The sequence below is a fragment of the Eptesicus fuscus genome, chromosome 5 (assembly GCF_027574615.1).
Source record: "Eptesicus fuscus isolate TK198812 chromosome 5, DD_ASM_mEF_20220401, whole genome shotgun sequence".
NCBI classification, from domain to species: domain Eukaryota; kingdom Metazoa; phylum Chordata; class Mammalia; order Chiroptera; family Vespertilionidae; genus Eptesicus; species Eptesicus fuscus.
The window spans coordinates 77399223-77424730 of NC_072477.1; the positions used below are offsets into that span (position 1 = coordinate 77399223).

The following is a 25508-nucleotide window of genomic DNA, read 5'->3' on the forward strand; positions in this document are numbered from 1 at the left end:
ATGGTGGTGGCGGGAGCCTCTCCCCACTCTACGGCAGTTGGACATCCCCCCAAGGGCTCCCGGACTGCGAGAGGGCATAGGCCGGGCTGAGGGACACCCCCACCTCCACCGAATTCATGAATTTCGTGCACCGGGCCTCTAATAGTCATAAAGGAGTGGAATAGGCTGTGTTCAGAATGCAGGACAGAACTGAGTTTGGGCTTGTAAACGGCATGGTAACACACTGATGACCTGAAGTGAAGCGGGACCTTGAAGCAATACGGTGTTATGACAAGCTTTCGAGACAGAATTAGATTGAATCCCAGCTTCTCAGTATGTGGCTTTGAGCAAATTAACCTCTCCAAGCCTCACTTTCCTCATCCATCGAATGAGGATAAAACAGAATAAGGATTGGTGTGAGAATAAAATATCATGCATGTAAAGAAAGCACTTAGCACCTAAAAAGTCCTCAACATGTGTTAGTGGTTACTATGACTGTTACAGAAAAGACCTTGTTTGTCCAGTGACCATAGGGGCAGATGGTAATACCAAGGCTTGGACTGAAGAGAGAAGCAAAGGGAACTGGCAGGAAAGGAGAATTGGGTTACCTCTTTATGGCCTTTGGTTGGAGATCTCTCCAAATGGAGCTGAGGGAAGTGCCAGCTGCAAAAGCTGGTGGGCCCGTCAGGATGCCCGAGAATGGCCTAGTGTGGATCAGCTGTGGTCAAACAGCTTCACAACCTGTGAACTGCCCTGTATAAATGTACTGCCATGTATAATAATAGACATACATATATATGCATGTATATGTCATCTGAAAGGATAAACATTAACTTTGATTGGCAACTTCCAGGAAGGGAGGTGGAACTGTGAGAGGGGAAGAGGGAGATTGAGAACTTGTGTGTGTTTTTTCTCTATACCTCTATGACTTTTTCATAATGAAAACGAGTTTATATGTTGGGTAAAAAGAAAAAGGAAACCAATATGCTTACAAAAAGAAGAAAGAAGATGAAAAGTTACCTGCAGAAATTGCTTGCGATCCAAGTCCGGGCTCCCTGATGCCTGGCTAAAGCCACAGCCTACACCAGAGCACTGGGTTAAAGGTCCTGAAGCAAAGAGGAAGTGAAATGCTGGGTGTCCATGTTGTGTGTGCCAGTTCCACAGAGCAAGGCATCTAGCAGGCAGTTCCCACCGGTACGGGAACTGCTTCTTTCCCGGGCACCCACTCCACGGCCAGAAAAGTTCAACAAGTACATGGAACAGCAGAGGTCTTCTGTAAATGCTGGATTTGCTCCGAGGTTTGCTGACGCCCAGACAGCTTCTCTGGGCAGCCTCCAGCGTCAGGAGCCCAGCCCAGCCCTCAGTGCCCTCTCCGCCCGGCTCTTCTGAGCCACCAGCAGCCCTCTCTCTGCCCGAATTGTGGCCCTTCCCGAGCCAGCGTCCCAGCCCCGCCCCTCTCTCTGGACGCATCTCTGGGCCCCATCATCACCAGGCGCCGGGCCCTCCCTCCCCCCCTTTCTCCTCCCTCCTTCCTTCCCTCCCTTCCTCCCACTCTCCCTCCCTCCCAGCTCCTGCACCAGGAAACGGCCTGGATCCCGGCAGCCAGCGGCCTGACCCGTGAGATCCCTAACCTGGCAGGCAGGAGGGACTGGAGACAGGCTGAGGGTTGGGGTGCGGGAGGAGCTGGGCCTTTGGGCTGCACTGGGGGGAGACCGGAGTAGAGATGGTGTCAGCAGGAAGCCCTTGGCCCTGGGTTTCCCGGGAGGACAGTCATTAAACATGGATTCGGCCACACAGCTGGTAGAGCGTTGGAGGCAGGGGCCTGGTCCTGGGAGCTGCAATCCCAGCCTTTCTCAGCCCAGACCCTAATCCCTGGCCTTCCCCATCTAGCTCTGATATCCTCCTCCCCTTCCCAGGGCTCCACGCAGGCCAGGAGGATGAAAGGCCCCAGCTGGGGGCTCCTTGCCACCAGTGCTGGGTCCTAAGAGCTGCCATCCAGGCTGGGTGAGTGTGCCCGTCCTTCTCTGCCCCTGGCAACCCTTTGGTTCCCCCACCTTTCCCTTCCGCCCCTGTCTCCTCCCCCATCTTGTGCCTCTGCCAGCATCTTCACATCTTACCTCTGGGGAGGTTCTAAGCCTCTTCTCTAGCCAAAAGGTGTGTACTACAGAGATGGGTTTGTAGGGGTATCATAGAACTGGTGTTGTCTTATTATGGGTAAAATCTAAAGTAGTTTTAAATTAACTTGTTTACATTTAATTCGGGATATTACGAATTTAATGGCCAGCCCCTCATGTCCTGGCCCATCATTATGACTTAATCTCCTTGTTGTTGCCTCTCCCTGCCTAGCAGTCTCTGAACATTCCCTCCCACCTTCCTTCCTGTCTCATTGGGTTGGCCAAACCTGAAATGCCCCATTCTGTGTCTCTGACCATATATATTCATGCCAGTCTTTCATCCTTGACCTTTACAGCCGCCCGGATGGCGACCCCAGCCTCGGCCCCAGACACACGGGCTCTGGTGGCAGACTTTGTAGGCTACAAGCTGAGGCAGAAGGGTTATGTTTGTGGAGCGGGTCCCGGAGAGGGCCCAGCAGCTGACCCACTGCACCAAGCCATGCGGGCAGCTGGCGATGAGTTTGAGACCCGTTTCCGTCGTACCTTCTCTGATCTGGCGGCTCAGCTGCATGTGACCCCAGGCTCAGCCCAGCAACGCTTCACCCAGGTCTCTGATGAACTCTTCCAAGGGGGCCCCAACTGGGGTCGCCTTGTGGCCTTCTTTGTCTTTGGAGCTGCGCTGTGTGCTGAGAGTGTCAACAAGGAGATGGAGCCACTTGTGGGACAAGTACAGGAGTGGATGGTGGCCTACCTGGAGACGCGGCTGGCCGACTGGATCCACAGTAGTGGGGGCTGGGTAAGAAGCTTCTCAGTTGCTGCTCTGCACATCCCTCTGCAAAGCTGGTCTCCAGGAGGGGCGTGGGGGGCGGGGTGCTCGGGCTGGAGGCTGGGAGGCTGTGCTGGGAATGAATGAGGCATGGGGGCTGAGACTCCCTATCTGGGTGGAATCAGATGCCCTCGCTATGGGCATGACGCTAGCTGCTGCACTCCAGGGCTGCCATGCAGTCATCACTGGCTGGGCACATGGTCTAAAGTAGAGGACAGAATCCACAGTACCCATGGGAGTGCCAGCAGACAAATGGCATCCAGACGTCATTTTATACTTGAGTACATTGGCATGGGGGCAGGAATCAGGGATGGGTGGTGGTCAGGCAAGTCTAGTCAAAGGATGCCAGTTCTGAGTAGAATTTCTTAATTTTTTATATTTTTTTTAGCAGAATTTTTGTCCAAAGAATGGTTGGGATTCACTTGAGGCAGGGAAGGCAGATAAGCCAGGCGCTCATGGGGGATGAGAGGGGATGGCAGCCAGTTAGCTTTGGCCAGAGTGGGGCTGGGTGTGGGGTAGTGCTTGCAGTGAATGGAACTGGAACTCTCCCTCTCCTCTTTTCTCTACTCTTTCCTCTCCTGATATCCCTTTCTCCTTTCTCTCCTACTTCCCCTCTCTCCCACAGGCGGAGTTCACAGCTCTGTACGGGGACGGGGCCCTGGAGGAGGCTCGACGCCTGCGGGAGGGGAACTGGGCCTCAGTGAGGACAGTGCTGACGGGGGCCGTGGCACTAGGGGCCTTGGTAACTGTAGGAGCATTTTTTGCCAGCAAGTGAGAAAGTCCAGGGCCAAGTGGGGCTAGGTGTGCTGGGGGACAGGAGAGCAGGAACAGAACAGAGAATGAATGCCCTTAAAAGAAGTGGGGTGAATGGATGGGCATGGAACTAGGATGGGAAGGGGCAGGGTAGTGTGTGAGGGAACTGAGTGTGCCAGGCAGGCAGTTGGAATAGTGAACTGGAGACCTTGGAGAATGTATTTGGAAAGTCAGGGGGCCAGGAGATGGAGTCATTCCAGGGGTAGGGGGCGGTGGGAGGGATCATGCCTATAGGTGTGGGCACAGGAAACTAGCTGGAGCTCAGTTTGCAGCCCTGAGGAAGGTGGACTTGCAGAAGGGGCTGGCATCTCCATTGGATGAGTGGGATTTGGGGAAAACACAGAGGGCGCATCCCTTTGAATGGAAGCTCAGATTCTCAGGTGATAGGGAGAGGTGGCTGTGACAGGGGGCTGCTTGGACATGTGTGTGCATGTGCACGCGTGCTCATGTGCATGCTGGGCTGCTTGTCTAATGTGGTGGTAGTCGGATTCTTTAAGGAGAAAACATTCCCTCTTGCAGTGGCAAGAACAGGGGGCAGTTCTCTGCCTCACTCAATCCCCCCCTCCCTCCTTCCCTTGTCCTGTTGCCTCAAGGCTGAGGGAGAAACACTGTATACAGTTGAGGGCTTCGGGCACTTCTCTGCAGAAAGTCGGTAGCAGGGCTTGGGAGAGAGGTGCAGTTCTACAGCTGGCCGTGTTCCTTCACGGTCCCCCTTCCTCGTGCATCGTGCACTTGCTGCTGCCTCCTGGGCTCTGACAGAAAGGCAGGGCTGCGGAGCCTGCAGTGGGTAGACGCTTTGGTAGCTGGACCTGCCTGCTGCCTTCCTCTCCCACTGGGGTACACTGGTGCCTAAAGTGTTCCCTATCTCTGGGACCTTACGTTCCCAAACTTAAACTCTAAATTGGGGCTCTCATTAATTTTCCTTCTGAGTGTAGACGTACATGCTGATCTAGAATACAGTCTGGGTCCTGCACTATGTCTCGGTGAGACTGTTGATGCCTTGAGAGGAACATTCCAGCTCTGAAACCCATGGGTGTGAGGGTGATGTGTACTCGTGCCTGGCCTGTTCCGTGTGGTGGGCTTTGATGCTGCTTTATCAGGGCCAGGTGTGTGGGTTCTGGAGACAATACCATGATCTGGAAGCATACCTATTTTCTTTGAAGCCACGCTACTTGCATGGGTGTTACTTGTCTGTACCTCAGAGTCTGCGAATGTTGACTTTAGAGCTCACAGCCCTCTAGAACAGATTCAGATTATAGCTTTTTCTTTTGAGAAAGAAATGATTTCACTCCAAATGCATGCCCTGAGCCAGACCTCACTGCTGCACTTTCTAAGGTGCTGAAATTGCTGCTCTCCGATGCTGACTTCTCCACACACAGTGCTCTAGAACCCTGCCCTTGATCCTGAGCACTGATCAGCTTAGCTAGACCATGGTTAACTCTTCTTGGAGATTTTTCACTTGGTCCCAGAAGGTGGCAACATAGTTGTACTCACTAAAATGTGGGACCAAAATTGGCCTCAGGTGGTTAGCCCAAACTTTTATGCTTGAGAGAGGGCTGCACTTTTCAATGGTATTTATGGGGGAGGTGGTAGGCTGCATGTGCCACTTGGTCTGTCATGAGTATGCTGATGCTAGGAACTCAAGGCTGCTCTGTGGCAGGCCATTGGGGTGGGGGTGGGGGGGTCTCTGACTTGCTCAGGACAAACTAGGCCAGTGGTTTTCAAACTGCTTGGCAGAGCCCCAACATTTCCTAGGGGTTGCCTCAGGAGTCCTTGGGGAAGATGAAGGTGAAAGGGGAGGGGGGAGGCTGGCACTCTGAGCAGGCTGAGCTACTTGCCCTCAAATAGAACAGCTCTCCTTGTAGTTGTCTTACATGTCGGGGTTCAGGGTAAGATTTTATTTGCATTAAGGGGTTTGCTGCTGAAAAAAAGTTAGAAAACCACTGACTAGAACATCAGCTCCAAATTGGAGCCTGTGCTCCCCCAGATTTGGGGCAGACTCGTCACCCTACCCTCTACTACAGGGTGCCTTTCCATGTTAGCTCTTCTGGGGGCCTTCAGCAAACAGGGCAGCGGGGACCATGGTTACTGAGATGCCCTACTCGGAGGCCTTCACACCTGGGCGGAAGGAGAGGCTGTATTCTGAAAGGGGAAGGGGGTGGGTATGGATTCCTGGAAGCATAGCTTGGGTGGGACCACAGTGAGCTGTTTGGAACTCTCTTGCCCTTCTTGAGGGGCAATGGAAACCCCAGAGAATCTTCTGTCAGGGAAAAGTAGAGACTCTTCTAGAGCCATATAGTTCCTTGGGATTAGTTCTTGGCCAGGAAGCCTGAGTATGGCTCCTAATTTTTAAACCCATTCCTTTTTTTTTTGAATAAGGGAAATAAATCTAATTGCTATTTTTCAGAGATTAAATAGGTGGAGAGGGTGTTTCCTTCTCTCCAGAGCCCAAGGGACAAATAGGGACTTGCTTAGGCCAAGGAAAGAGCAGAAGTAGAGGAACTGGGTCCTGCGATTATTAAGCCCACTCCCCACTTATTCTAGGGCATACACTATTTTACTTTTTTAAATCATAAAATGGCGGGAGAAAGATTTGGTTAGTTTAGAAGAAAAGAAAAAGCTCTATAAATATAAATATATATTCCTGTATTTTTATTTAATAATTTATAAATACCAAGTTCGTTTGACTTTTATTTTTGTGTAATATGTAATGGTCGTATTAAAAAAATAAATAATAAATAAAGCCCAGAAGTTTAATGAGAAGGACTGATCAGGGTTTGTGACTTCTACACTGTGTAGCCTGGGGTCCGGGCATTTCTTTCTTTTTATAATTTTTTTTTATTGTTTAAAGTTTTACATATGTTTCCTTTTTCCCCAGCTGACTCCTACCCCCGCCCCCCAGGACATTTCTTGATCCAATCATCTTGTCATGTTAAAGGCAAGAACTGGAATAACAGAGATTGTGGAAGGTGTTGAGATAGGAAATCAGAGTTGTTCCCCTATCCTCCCACTTCGGTCAAATGCCTAAAGCCAAGAACTCCATCTGTGCCAGCCCAAGCCTTCAGAGGCTGTGTGTATGTGGTACTTGGGGACGGTACAAAGAAAACCTACCAAATATCTTTGTATGATGGCAGTCAAGTCCCCAGTTGTGTTCAAACTCTGATCAGAAGCATGTGATAATGAGCATTTCTTCCCAATATACCCTGTTGCCTACTTTATTTAGACTTAAAATAAGTCTGCAAAAATGAAGTTCCTGCTTCCTTTCTTGGTCCCTTGAGACAGTGGGTTTCAGACATTTTAATGCCAACTGCTAAGCTGGATGGAAACTACAGGAATTAGTCAGCCCATCCTTCTGTACTTCTGGTCTAGGACCACATCAAAATCATGTCTGACAGAAATAGTGGTCCTAATTTTAAATTACAAGCAGAATTTTCTAGTCTTTCCAGAATCCAATGCAATAAAATATTTGGGTTTATGTGTTAAAATTGTAGAAAGAAATATATTGCTTAGAGGCAGGGTTGCATTTCCATTCTCTGTAAAAAATATACAGGCAGGCCATCTTAAAATTTGAGAGTGGCTTGGTGAACATGGCACTAGGGGAAAGGGGAATTAGATGCTCTTAATAGTTAAAACCTTCAGGCTATGATAGCTAGTGCATTTATCTCCACTGCAGTGTTTTTGGTTTAATAATTGATTAACTTATATTTGCCAAAAAGCAACATCTTAATAGAATACTCAAAAGACAAAACATGGCCCTGGCTGGTTTGGCTCAGTGGATAGAGCATCGGCCTGTGGACTGAAGGGTCCTGGGTTCGATTCTGGTCAAAGGGATTCAGTAGGCCCTAAGTTTGTTTAAGTAGGGTCATCACAATTTGGCCAAAATATGCTCTATGATGCTACAGTTTAATAATATTGGGATACATTTTAGACTAAATGGACAGGTGGATTGTTTACCTTTCAGTTTTCTGTGAATGTTATTTCTCCAAATGGCATTTTTGGTTAAAGTTAAGCAACATTTAGTTACAATTTTAGCAAATTGATGGATTGTAGATATTGTGTTTTTACTTAAGACCAGATCCTTTGAAAATTTTTAAAAGCTGCCTTAAATGTAGATAGAGGTGAGATATAAATTACAGTATTTTAAAAATCAACTAGAAAACAATATAATAAATATTATATAGTTCTTCATTCAGTCATTCATGTAGCAAAACATTCAAACATCTTTTGTGTGTTAAGCATAGTTCTAGGCACTGAAGTAGAGAAGTGAAAAAACAACCACAGATTTCTGCCATCATGTTACTTACATTCTAGTAAGAGAAACAAACAAATAATAGATAAATAAATTTCACAATATTCACGAATGTTAACATTATATGTTAGGTGACAAATGCTATGAAGAGCCTAGCCGGTTTGGCTCAATGGCTAGAGCATCGGCCTGCGGATTGAAGGGTCCCAGGTTCTATTCCAGTCAAGGGCACATGCCGGGGTTGTGGGCTCCACCCCCAGTGGGGGGGGTGCAGGAGGCAGCCGATCAATGATTCTCTCTCATCATTGAAGTTTCTCTCTCTCCCTCTTCCTTCCTCTCTGAAATAAATAAAAATATATTTTTAAAAAATGCTATGAAGCCGAAGCCGGTTTGGCTCAGTGGATAGAGTGTCGGCCTGCGGACTCAAGGATCCCAGGTTCGATTCCGGTCAGGGGCATGTACCTTGGTTGCGGGCACCTCCCCAGTAGGGGGTGTGCAGGAGGCAGCTGATCGATGTTTCTCTCTCATCGATGTTTCTAACTCTCTATCCCTCTCTCTCTTCCTCTCTGTAAAAAATCAATAAAATATATTTTTAAAAAATGCTATGAAGAAAAATAATTCATTAGGGCAGGATTGAAAGGTGTACGTATGTATAGATTTCAAATTTAAATAGAGTGGTTAGGAAAGGCTTCATTTCTAAAGTGACAAGTAAAGTCATTAAAAATGAAACTGGAGCCCTAGCTGGTTTGGTTTAGTGGATAGAGTGTCAGCCTGCGGACTGAAAGGTCCTGGGTTTGATTCCTGTCAAGGGTACATGCCCGGCCCAATTCCCAGTAGGGGGTGTGCAGGAGGCAGCCAATCAATGATTTTTATCATTGATGTTTCTATCTCCCTCTCCCTCTCCCTTCTTCTCCGAAATCAATAAAAATATATATTAAAAAATGAAACTGGAAAAATATTTTATTGATATGGAAAGATGTTTCTGTGTCTTACTGCATAAAAAAGAAAATAGATTAGAAAATAATATATAGAGCCTGGCTGGCGTGGCTCAGTGGTTGAGTGTCGACCTAAGAACCAGAAGGTCAGGGTTCAATTCCCAGTAAGGGCACATGCCCAGATTGTGGGCTCCATCCCCAGTTGGGGGCGTGCAGGAGGCAGCTAGTTGGTGATTCTCTCGTCATTGATGCTTCTCTCTCTCTCTCCCCTTCTTCTTTCCTCTCTGAAATCAATAAAAATATATTTTTTTAAAAAAGAAAAAAAAACAGCCGAAACCGGTTTGGCTCAGTGGATAGAGCGTCGGCCTGCGGACTCAAGGGTCCCAGGTTCGATTCCGGTCAAGGGCATGTACCTTGGTTGCGGGCACATCCCCAGTAGGGGGTGTGCAAGAGGCAGCTGATCGATGTTTCTCTCTCATCGATGTTTCTAACTCTCTATCCCTCTCTCTTCCTCTCTGTAAAAAATCAATAAAATATATTAAAAAAATAATAATATATACAGTATGTTCCCCAAAATAAATAAACAAATAAATGTGTGCACACATGCCTCTATATGTATTTTTGTGTTGAAAATTTCAGGAAGGGTATATACCAAAATATCAGTAGTGATTATCTGGATTTTATGGGTGATTTTGTTTTATTCTTTTTGTTGCCAGTATTTTCTGATGTTTTTTTTTTAAAAAATGTTTTTATTGCCCAGCTGGGCAGCTCAGTGGTTGAGCGTCAACCTATGAATCAGGAGGTCATGGTTCAATTCCCGGTTAGAGCACATGCCCGAGTTGCGGGTTTAATCCCCAGTGGGGGTCGTGCAGGAGGCAGCTAATCAATGATTTTCTCTCATCATTGATGTTTCTATCTCTCTCTCCCTCTCTGAAATAAATAAAAAATACATATTTTAAAATATGGTTTTTTATTGATTTTGTTTGTTTATTTATTTTTATTGATTTTAGAGAAACAGGACAGGAAGGGGAGAGAGAGATAGAAACATTGATGCATCAACATTTATTGGCTGCCTCCTGCATGCCCCTACTGGGGATCGAGTCTGCAACCCGGGCATGTGCCCTGACTGGGACTGCTTGGTGCATGCCTCGACCCTCAACCACATTAACACAGGGCTGGGCTATTTTCTGATATTTTAATAAGGAATACATAATTCTGGTACAGTATATTAAAATAAGTTTTTTAGGTACAAAATTTTAAAAAAGTTAACCAAACAGAATAGAAATTAAGCAGCCAAACAGAGATTCCTTCTCATTTAAATGGCCATCCCACTTATATACAAGGGCAGACCTAGGGATTGAAGTAGGTAGGGCCAGACTTTGACTAGAAAGAATTGGAGTCTGGCCCCGCAGGTGTGGCTCAGTGGTTGAGTGTCGACCTATGAACCAGGAGACCATGCTTTGATTCCGGGCCAGGGCACATGCTCGGGTTTCGGACTCCATCCCCAGTAGGGAGTGTGCAGGAGGCCGCTGATCAATGATTCTCTCTAATCACTGATGTTTCTCTCTCCCTGTCCCTTCTTCTCTGAAATCAATACAAAATACATATATATATATGTATGTGTGTGTGCATATATATATGTATATATTTTTTCTTTTTTAAAAGAAAGAGCCCTAGCTGGTTTGTCTCAGTGGATAGAGCATCTACCTGCAGACTAAAGGGTCCCGGATTCCAGTCAAAGGCATGTACCTCAGTTGCAGGCTCAATCCCTAGCCCTGGCTGGGATGCAACCAATCAATGTGTCTCTCTCACATTGATGTTTTTCTCTCTCTGTCTCCCTCCCTCCCACTCTCTCTAAAATTCAATGGAAAAATATCCTCCAGTGAGGATTAATAACAAAAAATAATATCTTAAGCCGAAACCGGTTTGGCTCAGTGGATAGAGCATTGGCCTGAAGACTGAAGGGTCCCGGGTTCGATTCTGGTCAAGGGCATGTACCTTGGTTGTGGGCACATCCCCAGTAGGGGGTGTGCAGGAGGCAGCTGATCGATTGATGTTTCTAGCTCTCTATCCCTCTCCCTTCCTCTCTGTAAAAAATCAATAAAATATATTTTAAAAAAATAATATCTTAAAAAAAAAAGAATTGGAGTCTGCTTCAAAATAGAGTAAAATGATCAAGCTCTAAGGTTCTAGATTAACACTGTCCAATATAAATAGAATACAAGCCACAGATGTAGTTTTACATTTTCCAGTAGCCTCACTGAAAATGAGCAGAGTAACTCAGTTGGTTAGAGCATTGTCCTGTGCACTGAAAGGTTGCGAGTTCAATTCCTGGTCACAGCACATACCTAGGTTGTGGGTTCGATTCCCAATTGGAGCACATTCAGGAAAGCAACAGATTGATGTTACTTTCTCACATCAATGTTTCTCTCTTTTCCTCCCCCCCTCTCTAAAATCAATAAGTATGTCCTCAGGTGAGGATTCAAAGAACAAACAAAAAAATAGGTAAAACTAATTTTAATAATATTTTATTTAACCCAGTATATAAAAACTTACAATTTCAACCTAAAATTAATATTAAACAATTAAGTTATAGTCTCTTTTTCATACTAAGTCGTTGAAATTGGGTGTATATTTGACACTTACAGCACATCTCATTTTAGACTACTCACTGTTTCATGGGCTCAGCACCATGTGTGACTACTAGTAGTTCTAGATTACAGAGAATTATTGTAGCTGGTAAAAAGCAGGTCTCTGGCCCGGTAGCTCAGTTGTTTAGAGCAGTGGTCGGCAAACTGTGGCTCGTGAGCCACATGCGGCTCGTGAGCTGTGGTTTGCCGCTCGGTTGACTAATGAGTTTGCCGACCACTGGGTTAGAGCATCATCCCAATACTCCAAGGTTGTGGGTTTAATCCCCCATAGGGCACATACAAGAATCAACCAATGAATGCATATATAAATGGAACAACAAATAGATGTTTCTTTCTCTAAAATCAATCAATAAATAAAAAATTAAGCAAAAAAATATATATATATTTCAAAGCAGAGTCAAAAATGGGCATGAAACTACCAAGAAGCCAAGTATTTACGTTTAGTGAGAAAACTTTTCCCTTCCGGACAAAACTCATTCATTTTACTGATTTAATTCTCCTTTTCGCAATTGCACTGTCCATTCACTTCTATTAACACATTTTTCCTTCTTCTCGGGCACATCACTGAGTTTCAGTTTTCCCAAAATTCTACAGCTCTCAATTGGTAGGTTATTACTGAAGGAAAATTATGTACATAATGGGTGAATCTCATATCATTACATACTAATTTTTAAAAAAATCATTCTCAGAATCATCTCTTTGATGTTCTTTATACATCAATAACAGGCAAGAAATTAAATCATATTTTACAGAAGATGATTCACTTAGTTACCACTTATTGAGCACACAGGGATAGGCAATGGGTAAATATCAGTAAGATGGAACTCATGCCTTCTAACAGGGAAGTATCTTTACAAGTCACCATGCAAATATCTTTTTTAAATGTGTTTAAAAAAGTAATTATGCTTATTAGAGTAAGTTTGGAAGTTGGCGTTTTTACAAATTTTAAATAAAAATAATATATGATATTGTGGGAAAATTGTAGAACATAGAAAACTAGCAGCCCGTTTGCACGAAGATTCGTGCAATAGACCTTCATTCACCTGGCTGCCTGCACCAGTTTTCTGCTGGCACCGGGGACCCAGGCCTTGGCTGTGGCCACTGCCTTCTGCCTTCTTTCAGGGTCGGGGCTTGGCCCCGGGCGGCGGTCTTGGCTCTGCTGCACCCCAGCCTCCCTGCTACGGATCGTAGGAGCCGACCCCCGTGGTTGCATGTGATCCATGCAGGCTCCCTGCTGGTGCCCAAGGCCGGGAAAGCCTCCGCCCGAGGCTTTCCCGGCCTTGGGCTCTGCCACACCCCAACGTCCCTGCAACGGTTTCCTGGTGGGCGTGGTTGGTGGGCGTAGCGAAGGTACAGTCAATTTGCATATTACTCTATTATTAGGTAGGATTATAAAGAAGAAGATCAATCATAATCCTACTACCCAGAAAGAACCATTATTAACGTTTTGGCAAATTGCTTTCCCATCTTTTATCTGTGCTTATATTTTATGATCATACTTATACATAATGTATACTACAATTCTGATTATTATATAGCAAGCATTTTTCTTTATTATTAAAATATTTTGAAGGCATAATGACTATAGAAAATTACATCTATGTTTGTACAATAATCTTCCTAAAAATGCCCACTTGCACGTTAAAGTTGTTTACATTTTTTCATTTTGATGGATATTTTAATTCTCAAATGTTTTTCCAGTTTTTAGATTATTTCTTTGTTAATAAAATATGTTTTTATTGATTTTAGAGAGAGAGGAAGGCAGAGTGAGAAAGATAGATGATGAGAGAGAATCATTGATCCGATGCCCCCTGCACGTCCCCTACTGGGGATCCAGCCTGCAACCTGGGTATGTGCCCTGACCAAGAATCAAACCATGCCCTCCTAGTTCACACCCACCGGGCTGGATTATTTCTTTAGAACAGATGATAAGAAACACAATTACTAGGTTAAGAATTTCAAGATTTTAAAAGCTTTTGGTACATATAGTCAAAGATAAGACTATACTGGTTCTTGTTCCTTTTTACCCCCAATACCTAATTTTTTGTTTTTTAAAATAAGATATACATAGTTTTAATCATTCTTTTTTTTTTTTTACTATATTTTATTTATTTTTTACAGAGAGGAAGAGAGAGGGAGAGAGAGTTAGAAACATCGATGAGAGAGAAACATCGACCAGCTGCCTCCTGCACACTCCCCACTGGGGATGTGCCCGCAACCAAGGTACATGCCCTTGACCGCAATCGAACCTGGGACCTTTCAGTCCGCAGGCCGACACTCTATCCACTGAGCCAAACCGGTTTCGGTTTAATCATTCTTTACATACAATTTTGCATTCTACTTTTTTGGCCTAACAAAAATTTTTGTATGTTATCACATACTATGTGTAAACTTTTTATTTTTTTTTTTGGTTAATCCTCACCTAAGGACATTTTTCTATTGATTTTTAGAGAGAGTAGGAGGTAGAGGGAGAAACAGAGAGAAACATCAATGTGAGAGAGACACATTGATTAGCTGCCTTCTGTACCCACCTCGACCAGGGCTGGGGAACCTGCAACCAAGGTACATGCCCTTGACTGGAATCGAACCCGGGACCCTTCAGGCTGAGGGCCGACGCTCTATCCACTGAGCCAAATAGGCTAGGGCTGTGTATTTCTTTATTGATTTCAAAGAGGAAGGGAGAAGGAGAGAGTGATAGAAACATCAATGATGAGAAAGAATCATTGATGGGCTGCCTCCTGCACGCCCCCCCCACCCCCCACTGGGGATCAAGCCCACAACCCAGGCATGTGCCCTCGGCTGGAATCAAACCTGGGTCCCTTTGGTCCGCAGGCTGACGCTCTATCCACTGAGCCAAGCCGGCTAGGGCTGTGTAGACCTTTTAATAGGTACATAATAATCTTTGGATGTATTATAGTTTGCCTAAACACTTGTCTATTGTTGGAACTTAGTTTTTTTCCCCAGTTTCAGCATCATACATAATGTAATCTTCATGTTTTAAAACAAACCGTACAGTAATTTTGATAGATCTGAACTTTGAAAAATGACTTTTAATTCCCTGCTCACTTCTAATTAGTTTCATGACTTGGGCAAGTTACTTTACTTTTTCCTCATCTGTAAAAAAGATTATGGTTTTTGGAAATACTTCCTAGGGTGGTCATGAGACTGCAATGAGATAATATAGTAAAGAGGCTAGGATCGTGCCTGTTACAAAATCAAGTGCTCAACAAAATTAGGAATGAAGGCATTTAAAAATAATCCCATTTCTCTTAATTGGTTTGCTTAGATTAAACTAGGTCCCAACAAAACACCCAAATCTTCATTGGATTAAGTACAGTATAAAAGGTTTTTCTTCTAGTGAACTCACATTTTAGAGCTAGTCTTCCGTGCTGAACTTAGTTCTCCCAAACCACTGAAGATGATGAAGAACTTTTCAAACAACGGTGACTGTGACTCTGCTCCAAGTTCCCCTGTTTCTGAGGTAAGGATTTGTGAGAAAGAGTGAGTAAGGGGGGAAGAGTGGGGTATACTGAGAAGCTTTTGACTTTTGTTTTTGCAAACAGGAATGCCCTCTAGTCCAAATCCTCCTGCTCCTATTGGGGTTGTTTTACTATTTGGTTGGGCTCATGTTAAACTGGCTTTCAAACCATAGCTTGGCCTGGCTACAAACATCCCTCTTGCTGACTTAGTACCTCCGTTCTTTCACTTTTAACAAATGCATAGGATCACTATTGAAATATGGCAACCCTGCCTTCCAGGACTAGGTCTCACTGGTATCTAATAGTGCAACAGTGTGGTGGGATCCTAACTGGAGAAATTCCTCTGGGGGCTGGGGGCTGGGAAAGCACTGAAGATGAAGGGTGGTACCCAGACCCCCAGTCAATGCATCCTTTGTCAGCAAACATTATCGGACACTTAACTATGTCTAGGTATATTGCCCCACAGTGGACATGCAAATATAACTAGGATCCAGCCTCTTATCTCCAAGCTCTCAGGACCTAGTCATTAAACGCAACACAAAATAATTAAGGCCACAGCGAAGTAGCCCCCCTCCCTCACCCCCCCCCCCTTCCCATGGGAGAGGAGGGGAGGCTAGAGGAAGGCTTCTCAGAAGAGGTCTGCAGCGTTCTTGTTGAAGAGGAGCTGCACGTAGAGGCACCGACGGGTGCAGGTACACGCCCTGGGACGGAGTGTGGAAATAACATTTGTGTAGTTGTCTAGTCCTGAGGTCTGTAAGCCACGGTGAGTAGTTGTGAGACTACCTGGACTGCAAGCGGGGAGCACACTCGGTCTGGGAGTGGTGCTGACTGGAGGGGCGACCCTGGAAGCCGAGAGACCCATTACGGGGATAGAGCAAAAAGTCCAAGCAAGCTAAGGAACGGGCGAAACTGGGACATGCGCAGAGTTCTTGGAAAATATGTCTGTGCAGGAAGACAGAACGGAGAGGACTCGGGCCTGCTTTCTGGTTTGGCAGACCTGGTGGATGGTAGAACCAATAACTTGAATGGGGAAAGCAAGCTCCTTCTTGGGGACCTCCCTTCAGAACCCTCCATTTCAAACAATATCCCATCTACGGGTGCTTTTCCGGTCAGGAGACCAGTTTCCAGAAACCGCCGCAATGTGTCCGGCGCTCATACCTTCCAACAGTTGGCAACCAGTAGTGTCAAATGGTGGCCACTTTAAGACTAGTCATGTGACCTGGGTTTTCCCTGGCGGTAAGCCCGGCGTGCCTTTAGGGGGCAAGGTTCATCCATCAAAACGGATGTCAGCCCTTCGCGAGCCAATCGACTTCTGAGACTGGGCCGCCGAGTCGAGGCAATCGGAAGATTGGTCCTTTCCACTTGTCTAGCCAGCGACCAATCACGGAGCGTCATATACCTCGTGCACCCGCCCATAAACGGAAGAAGCAGGAAAGTCGTCACAGCGTGGCGGTATTGTTACCTAAGGACTTGAGAGGAGGTGGGACGCGTGTTGATTGACTGACCGATTTCACCTACCGGGATTTGAGAATTTGGAGCAATCCCCCGCCTCGGAGGTGGGGTCTTATTTGATTGCCAAGTAATATTACCCAATGGAGTCTTAGCTCGTAGTGACGGGCAGGCTGCTTGACTAATGAGTCGTCGGCGTGGCCCGCACAGCTCTCCAATCGCTGGGCGGCGGGCCCCAGTCTGAGCGGCGATGGCGGCGGCGGCGGCGGCGGCAGCGGCAGCGGGGGCTGCGGGCGGTCGGGGCTCCGGGCCGGGGCGGCGGCGCCATCTTGTGCCCGGGGCCGGTGGGGAGGCCGGGGAGGGGGCCCCGGGGGGCGCAGGGGACTACGGGAACGGCCTGGAGTCTGAGGAACTGGAGCCTGAGGAGCTGCTGCTGGAGCCCGAGCCAGAGCCCGAGCCTGAAGAGGAGCCGCCCCGGCCCCGTGCCCCACCGGGCGCCCCAGGCCCTGGGCCTGGCTCGGGAGTCCCCGGCAGCCAGGAGGAGGAGGAGGAGCCGGGACTGGTCGAGGGGGACCCGGGGGACGGCGCCATTGAAGACCCGGTGAGGGAAGGAGGCGAGCGAGCTGGCCGCGGACCGGCCGTGTCACGGGAGGCCCAGGGCCCGGGCGGGGGGTGCGGGTGGGCGGGGAATAACGTGGCTGGGGCCGGGCCCGGCTCCTCGGCCGCCGGGAGAGGCCCGGCCGCTGGATTCGGGCGTCATGGGTGCCTAGTGGTGTACGGAAGGTTGCCAGCATTTCTTGTCGTAATGACCCTCGCGTCGGGTGAGGGAAATGGCCGAGCGCGGCTGGGGCCGCGTGCGGTGCGAGCGCAGGCAGAGCCCTGCGGTGGTTCCTCTTCAGCTCTTCTCCATACCTTCCCCACTCACTGCAGGAGCTGGAAGCGATTAAAGCTCGAGTCAGGGAGATGGAGGAGGAAGCTGAGAAGCTAAAAGAGCTACAGAACGAGGTGGAGAAGCAGATGAATATGAGTCCACCTCCAGGCAATGGTGAGTGAGTGGCGCTGGCACGCGGAGCCGGGTCCCCGGATTGGAAGGGTTATGCGGGATTAGATGGTCTGGACCTTGGAGCTGCTTGTCATCGATTACTGACCAGGTGCCGGCGGGCATAGTCCATTGTGTATTCCTTTGACCTTTGTGAAACAGGCTGTTTGGGTGAGGGTAGTGGGTGCCTCCCTTTGTCCCTGTTACAAATAATATTTCTCTTTGTTCTTAGTCTACCTCTACCCTTTGTGGAAGTTGCCAGCTGGCATTTGACCTTCAAGCTTAATAATTCTTCCTTAAATTGGGGACTCTTTAGTTAGGAGCCCTGAGATAAACCTCTCAGCTGCAGGGGCTTCCCCTTTACTCAGATCATTTCGACCAAACCTATTCATTAGGGACTTGATTTGGGAATGGAGGGGATTCCTGTACTGTTTTCTTTGATTTTTTTTTTTTTTTAAGAACGTATTATCCTATTTCTTCATTTGGCTAATATTTAGTGAGAGCCTGTGTGCTAGGCACCATTTTAGGCAATGGGTATAGCAAAGAACAGAGCCAAATCTTAGTGTTCACTAGTGATGGTGGTGGTGGTGGTGGTGCATATATTGGTCAAGTAAAAAACAAGAATTTTTTTTCTGATTTTTTCCCCCCCCCCCCCCCTCCAAAGCTGGCCCAGTGATCATGTCTATCGAGGAGAAGATGGAGGCTGATGCCCGTTCCATCTATGTTGGCAATGTATGTACTAAGGCCCAGACTGGGGTTGGTGGGAGGTTTTATTTTGGGGAGTTACTTAATAGAAGCCTTGAAAGGAACATCTCTAGGATAGGTGGTAGATTTGGGGGCTGAGGGAGTGTTGGGAGTTGGTAAAAAGTAACAGCAATCAACAGAGCCTCTGGGGTTGGAAAGAAAAGAGATTAGTTCCTTAGAGAACCAGATTTGATGTACCTTCCTCTGTATGGATAACATATACCTCAAAGGCTAAGCAGTGTATCTATTGAGATGGGAATTTATCCAGTACCTTTGAAATGTACCCCCTTCCATATATATATATATGTACATGTGTATGTATGTATGTATTTATATATCCTCACAGGTGGACTATGGTGCAACAGCAGAAGAGCTGGAAGCACACTTTCATGGCTGTGGTTCAGTCAACCGTGTTACCATACTCTGTGACAAATTTAGTGGCCATCCCAAGGGGTAAGTGTGGAAGTATGTTGGGGTCATTTTAGTCACAATTTAAAAATAGGTTATTTTAGTCCTAGCTGGTTTGGCCCAGTGGATAGAGTGTTGGCCTGCAGACTGAAGGGTCCTGGGTTTAATTCTGGTCAAGAGCACATACCTCAGTTGTAGTCTCCACCCTGGTCCGGGTGCTTGTAGGAGGCAACCAATCAATGTGTTTATCTCACATCGATATTTCTCTGTCTTTCCCTTTTCTACTCTCTAAAAACCAATGGAAAAATACCCTCAGGTGAGGATTTAAATAAATAGATAAAAACAAGTAGATTATTTTATATTGAGGATTAAATTAACTTGCTGTTCAAACAAGTGTCCTTTGTCTTTTTTTTTTTTAATATATTTTTATTGATTTCAGATAGGTAGGGAGAGAGAGGGATAGAACCATCAATGATGAGAGAGAATCATTGATAGGCTGCTTCCTGCACACCCCCTACTGGGGGTGGAGGCTGCAACGGGGCACGGGTCCTTGACCAGAATTGAACCCGGGACCCTTCAGTCCGAAGGCTGATGCTCTGTCCACTGAGCCAAACCGACTAGGGCTTAAGGCATTAATGTTGATGTACAGGGGTGGGCAAAAGTAGGTTCACAGTGGCGGATATGGAAGAATATATAATAAACTTGCTTACTCACAACTGTAAACCTACTTTTGCCCACCTCTGCATTTCAGAGGTTGCACATAAATGCTTTGAGGGGCCAGACAGATGAAGGCTAGGTATGAATGGGATCATGAACTAGAAGGGGAGGGGCAGCTTCTGCTTGGCCTTACGGGTTCTGTCATATGGAAATTCAGGCCCTATGTACCCTGTTTTACAATTTTCTAAGAGTAGCTGGACATTTTGATTAAAATTTTTCATTAAAAAAATTTGGCCAGCCGGCTGGTATGGCTATTTTTTTTGACCAATAATTTAAAGGGTGAACACAGCCGAAACCGGTTTGGCTCAGTGGATAGAGCATCAGCCTGCGGACTGAAAGGTCCCAGGTTTGATTCCGGTCAAGGGCACATCCCCAGTGGGGGGCATGCAGGAGGCAACTGATCGATGTTTCTCTCATCGATGTTTCTGACTCTCTCTCTCTCTCTCTCTCTCTCCCTTTCTCTCTAAAAAATCAATAAGATATATATTAAAATAAATAAATAAAGGGTGAACACATTGTACCCAAATAAAGCATGCCTGCAAGTTGAATTTTACCTATGAGCTACTATTTGCATTCTCAGATAGCTGAAGTCTCACTTTTTTTGCAGGTTTGCATATATAGAGTTCTCAGACAAAGAGTCAGTGAGGACTTCCCTGGCCTTAGATGAATCCCTATTTAGAGGAAGACAAATCAAGGTAAGCCCCATGCTCACTGCTATTTTGGTTCTATGTAAACTCTCCAGGTTGACTAAAGCTCTACATTATACATCCTTCACTCAGGTAATCCCAAAACGAACCAACAGACCAGGCATCAGCACAACAGACCGGGGTTTCCCACGAGCCCGATACCGTGCCCGGACCACCAACTACAACAGTTCCCGAGCTCGATTCTACAGTGGTTTTAACAGCAGGCCCCGGGGTCGTGTCTACAGGTCAGGATAGATGGGCTGCTCCTCTCCCCCACTTCCCATGAACCTTTATGCTTGCTTCTCTCCTGATCTGAGGAACCTTCCCTAACCCTCCCCTTGGTCTCCAGGGACTTGGTCTCCTGCCTGTGCAGGGTGAGGAAGGTAGTTGCAGGCCAGGCGGCCAGTCTCATCATCTTTTTCTGGAGCAGGAATTGGTTATAGGGGCTGGATTTCTCCACTCGGTTCTGAGAGAGGCTTCTTCCCCCAGCATGATTTTCCTTGAGAGTTGGTGGCAGAATGGGTTTATACAGAAGGTCTGGAAGAACAGGGCCTCAGAGCAGCGAAAATACTGCTTGGACATTTTTACTTTTCCCAGTTAGGGAGGGGTTGACGTTTGAAGGTTCCTTGGAAGAATACCAGAGGCTAGTTGATCCTCCTCAGCAACCATGTGGGAGGATATTGAGATATTTACTCTCTGAGCCAGTCTTTTGCGGTGCCCATGTTGCTTTGCTTTACTTCTCTTTCCACTTAAATAGGTAAGTTAGGTATATAGACCTGGGCTTTTCATAATATTTACCTATCTGCTCCCAGGAGTTAGGTTCTGTTGGTGAGGGCCTAGAGTGTAGACCTGTGGAGAATCCGGAAAACTACATACAATGAATCCTTTTCCTTGCTCCTTTGTCTCAGATGCACTTCTCTATTGCCACTGTTTGGAGAAGTATTTTGTTAATTCCCCCTCCCATTTGCCAGCTGTGTCACTGTTTCTGAGATTGTGGGGTCAGTTTTAGTATACTTGGAACTTTTCTTTGCCCCCCTTCCCTTCACAGTAACTGGGGCGAGGGCCCATGGGGAGGGGCTTGTACTGAACTGTCTAGTGATTATGTTAACACCTAACTCTCCTTCTTTCTTCCAGGGGCCGGGCTAGAGCGACTTCATGGTATTCCCCTTACTAAAAAAAGTGTGTATTAGGAGGAGAGAGAGGAAAAAAGAGGAAAGAAGGAAAAAAAAAAAAGAATTAAAAAAAAAAAAAGAAAACAGAAGATGACCTTGATGGAAAAAAAATATTTAAAAAAAAAAAAAAGATATACTGTGGAAGGGGGGAGAATCCCATAACTAACTGCTGAGGAGGGACCTGCTTTGGGGAGTAGGGGAAGGCCCAGGGTGTGGGGCAGGGGGCTGCTTATTCACTCTGGGGATTCGCCATGGACTCGACTCAACTGTGCAAGCTGCTCCCACTGTTTCCCTGTCCCACTTCACCCCTTTGGGGGCTGCTCAAGGGTAGGTGGGCATGGATGGTAGGAGGGATTTTTTTTTTTTTTAAACCCAGGGCTCTGGAAGGACACCAAACTGTTCTGCTTGTTACCTTCCCTCCATCTTCCTCACTTTCACAGTACCCTCCTGCCTGCTCCTGTCCTGCCAGGTCATCCACCCACCCCACCCCTCTTTTCTGGCTCCCTGTTCCTTCAGATGCCTGGTGATCTATTTTGTTTCCTTTTGTGTTTCTTTTTCTGTTTTGAGTGTCTTTCTTTGCAGGTTTCTGTAGCCGGAAGATCTACGTTCCGCTCCCAGCGGCTCCAGTGTAAATTCCCCTTCCCCCTGGGGAAATGCACTACCTTGTTTTGGGGGGTTTGGTGACTTTTTTTGTTTTTCAGTTTTGTTTTTTTTCCTTTGCTTTTTTTTTTTTTTTTTCCCTTTTATTTGGAGGGAATGGGAGGAAGTGGGCACAGGGAGGTGGGAGGTGGATTTTGTTTATTTTTCTAGCTCATTTCCAAGGGGTGGGAGTTTTTTTAAAATGTGTCATGAATAAAGTTGTTTTTGAAAATAAAAATTGTTTGGCCTTTTGAGTGTAAGGATTATTTTATCTTCCTAGTTTGTCTTAGATGCCAGAAGACTGTTAATTCTCCTTTGTGGAAATGCTGGTATTGTGGAAGGGAAGTTCTTTACGAATTAAGGAATAGGAGTTAAAGTGAACAACTAGCAGCAACATTATGTGTTTAGTTGAGGATGATGGGTTTTCTGATAGCATGTATCCCTGATTAGTATTTGACAAGTAAATGAGCTTGGGGAAGTAAAAGAATGGCTAGATTAGAGTGATCTAATAGCACTTTTGTGTGTGTTCCTGATAAAACTTATGTGCAAATGAATTATTCACACCAGCACCGCTGGAATCTTAAGATTGTGGTCTGGGTAGTTATCCTGTCTTTACCCCAAAGTGAGAAAAAAATGGGGGAGTTTTGAAATCAAACGAAGGACTTGTATGCATGCATATAAGCATAAACAATGGACGCAAAACTCGGGGGGGGAGGGCATGTGTGGGTGTGGGGTGGGGGGGTAATAGTAAGATATGTACACATATAATACCTCAATAAAAATATTTTAAAAAAAAAGTGAGAAAAAAAAATTAGCTAACAGTTGTGAAGCTTCTATTATCTTAGCCATGTAGTGACCACATAACATTGGCTAATTTATTTTGGGTCCTTTAGGATCAAAACCGGCTTTTGTTTTAGTATCCTTAAATTTAGTAGTTCAGTTAGTTGGTCATGTTAATAACCTAATTTCTCCATTTTATATTCTAATGTCAGATTAGTCTTAAAATCCTTGGGTACTGTAATCACCCCCACTCAAACTTTCATAGAATCTCCATTACTTAGAGGGCTTCAAATACTTAAAACTTCTGTCCGTGCCATTCGCTCATGATCCCAGGATACTTTGTCCATGATTGCCTCAGACCTGGATTCTTAATCTTCAAAAATGGCTCTATTCTGTATCTACAAATCTTTAACCCACCTCTTAAATGGCTTGGTGTTAGGAATTCTCAGGTGGCTAGTTGACCACCTAATTTAGCATTTGATCATTTATTGTACTGAATGTGAATTGGTAGCATTGGAGGGTCTTTTAACTAGATTCAACTAAGTGCCTTGTAATCTGAGTGCAGATTTCTGCAGAAGCTGATTAGCAAGAGGCTGTACTATTTACTAGAAGAAACGAAGTGGCTGGATGCTGTTAATGCTGGGAAGGTCTCATCTATCCACCAGGAGGCACTAAGTAGCCATCAAAAATCCTTATAAATCTTGGATTTTGGAGGATTAATTCATTCTTTGGACTCTTGTTTATAGTTTTGTATGCTTACTCAACTCCATATCCTATCCATTCTCTCCATTCTTTTTTTTTTTTTTAATATATTTTATTGATTTTTTTACAGAGAGGAAGAGAGAGGGATAGAGAGTTAGAAACATCGATCAGCTGCCTCTTGCACACCCCCTACTGGGGATGTGCCCGCAACCAAGGTACATGCCCTTGACCAGAATCGAACCTGGGACCCTTCAGTCTGCAGGCCGACGCTCTATTCACTGAGCCAAACCGGTTTCGGCAATTCTCTCCATTCTTTAACTGCTTGAGCAACCCCTCATCTTCACTGCAGTGGGCTCCTGGCAGATGTCTCTGGCTCCAAACTGTTCATGTTGGCAGAAAGGCCCTTATGCTGCCATCATAAGTATAAACTAAAGTGTAGACCTAAGGCCTTTTCCAGCTTGATCCTGGTTACATTTTCCTGCCACATCCATGAATTTTACTCTTCATGTATTGCCCATGTTCTCAAGCCTGCTGTGCCCAACACATCTATTCTGTCAGAATCATAAGTACCACAGTTGAGAAATCTCTCTTGATACCTTAGAATGAATTGCACTCAGGACAAATTGTTCCTATCTCTCGCACTTAATGGCTTTATAACTAGAATAATTACATCCTCATTCCCCCACTAGACTGCAAGCTCCTTGAGGGCGTGGATTCTGCCGTTGTGAGAGCTCACAGTGCCTGCCACTTAATAGGTGCTCAAAGGATGTTGAGTAATGGGTCCCTTTATCCTGAACCTGCTGGTTCCTGTCCTTACAGGAATCATTTCCAACTTTAGCTGGTCTCTTTTTCCTGTAGCAGTATCAGTGATTTTAGAAAGGGCAATGGCATGGAAAGTAAGCTGCTTTCCTTGGGAAAGATGGGTTACTTTTCTGTCAATCCTGATAAGCTCCTTCTTAAACAAGAAATAGGAATGAGCCGAAACCGGTTTGGCTCTGGATAGAACGTCGGCCTGCGGACTGAAAGGTCACAGGTTCTATTCTGGTCAAGGGCATGTACCTTGGTTTCGGGCACATCCCCATTGCGGGGTGTGCAGGAGGCACCTGATAGATGTTTCTCTCTCATCGATGTTTCTCTCCCTCTCCCTTCCTCTCTGTAAAAAAATCAATAAAATATTTAAAAAAAAAAGAAGAAATAGGAATGAGCCCGGTCTCATTGGAATTCTGTAGGAGGGAAGTGTCTAAGGAAGAGAGAGAGGGAGAACCTGTCTACAAGATTTCTTCTCTGGGGTGAGGGTCTGAGTCAGAGATCCTTAGGCTGTGGGTGATACAATGAAGGAAGACAACCCAGTGCTTTTTCAGGTAAATTTGCTCAACCTGACAGCAATAGAGAAAAATCAGTTGCTAGGTTTTTTCAATGATACAACTTCCCTTGCTTTTTTTCTTTTTTTAAAAAATATATTTTATTGATTTTCACAGAGAGGAAGGGAGAGGGATAGAGAGAAACATCGATGAGAGAGAAACATCGATTAGCTGCCTTCTGCACACCCCCCACTGGGGATATGCCCGCAACCAAGGTACATGCTCTTGACCAGAATCGAACCTGGGACCCTTGAGTCTGCAGGCTGGCGCTCTATTCACTGAGCCAAACCAGCTAGGGCTTCCCTTGCTTTTATTTTTATTTTAATTTAATTTTATTTTATTTTTTAAATCCTCACCCGAGGACATAATTGATTTATGATTTTATTGATTTTATTGATTTTAGAGAGAGGTGAAATGAGAGGGGGGGAGGGGAGATATCAAATGGTACAACCTACATATATGCCCTGACCAGGAATCAAACCTGCCACCCTTCAGTGTACAGGACGACACTCAACCAACTGAGCCACATCGGTCAGGGCCTTCCCCTTGCTTTTATATATGGTTTAAATGAGTAGCTTTCCTCAATTCATGACATAATTTTTAAATGTCTTTCAAATCCTAATTTCTCATGCCTCTTTCCCCCCACTTTTTTTTATGCCTATGGTAATCATTTACTGAGGACTTACCCAGTGCTTGTTTTAGGTGCTAGAATTTGTTACAGAAAGAGTCCCTTAGCCCAGCCAGTGTGTCTCAGTGGACTGTTGTCCC

At 45.7% G+C, this 25508-nt stretch overlaps 1 protein-coding gene and 1 long non-coding RNA gene across 4 annotated transcripts; one reads left to right on the forward strand and one right to left on the reverse strand.

The window, feature by feature from the left end:
* Positions 1 to 1526: 1526 nt before the first annotated feature.
* LOC103301511 (bcl-2-like protein 2) lies at positions 1527 to 21347 on the forward strand. Of its 2 annotated transcripts, XM_008158503.3 has the most exons (7): positions 16716 to 17093; positions 17423 to 17537; positions 18196 to 18263; positions 18622 to 18728; positions 20008 to 20095; positions 20180 to 20331; positions 21221 to 21347. In XM_008158503.3, exons 1-7 carry the CDS (start codon positions 16743 to 16745, stop codon positions 21258 to 21260), a joined length of 921 nt encoding a protein of 306 aa, XP_008156725.1. In that variant the 5' UTR covers positions 16716 to 16742; the 3' UTR covers positions 21261 to 21347. The 2 variants fall into 2 exon arrangements, with proteins under 2 accessions (XP_008156726.1, XP_008156725.1); XM_008158504.3 differs by lacking the exons at positions 16716 to 17093; positions 17423 to 17537; positions 18196 to 18263; ... (2 more) ...; positions 20180 to 20331; positions 21221 to 21347 and adding exons at positions 1527 to 1596; positions 1896 to 1983; positions 2450 to 2889; positions 3545 to 6495.
* On the reverse strand, positions 2921 to 16348 carry LOC129149170 (uncharacterized). Of its 2 annotated transcripts, none has more exons than XR_008556156.1 (3): positions 16202 to 16348; positions 14932 to 15040; positions 2921 to 2992 (listed from the first exon to the last, which is right to left on the reverse strand). It is a non-coding gene; the product is annotated as an uncharacterized LOC129149170 (long non-coding RNA). The 2 variants fall into 2 exon arrangements; XR_008556157.1 differs by lacking the exon at positions 2921 to 2992 and adding an exon at positions 7929 to 8039.
* Positions 21348 to 25508: the final 4161 nt, after the last annotated feature.

What these genes read in the sequence shown, in the direction of transcription:
- LOC103301511 (XM_008158503.3), top strand. Translation starts at nt 16,743, where the DNA reads ATGGCGGCGGCGGCGGCGGCGGCAGCGGCAGCGGGGGCTGCGGGCGGT. An exon ending in ACGGCGCCATTGAAGACCCG is followed by an intron (nt 17,094 to 17,422) that starts GTGAGGGAAGGA and finishes CACTCACTGCAG; the next exon opens with GAGCTGGAAGCGATTAAAGC. An exon ending in TTTAGTGGCCATCCCAAGGG is followed by an intron (nt 18,729 to 20,007) that starts GTAAGTGTGGAA and finishes CTTTTTTTGCAG; the next exon opens with GTTTGCATATATAGAGTTCT.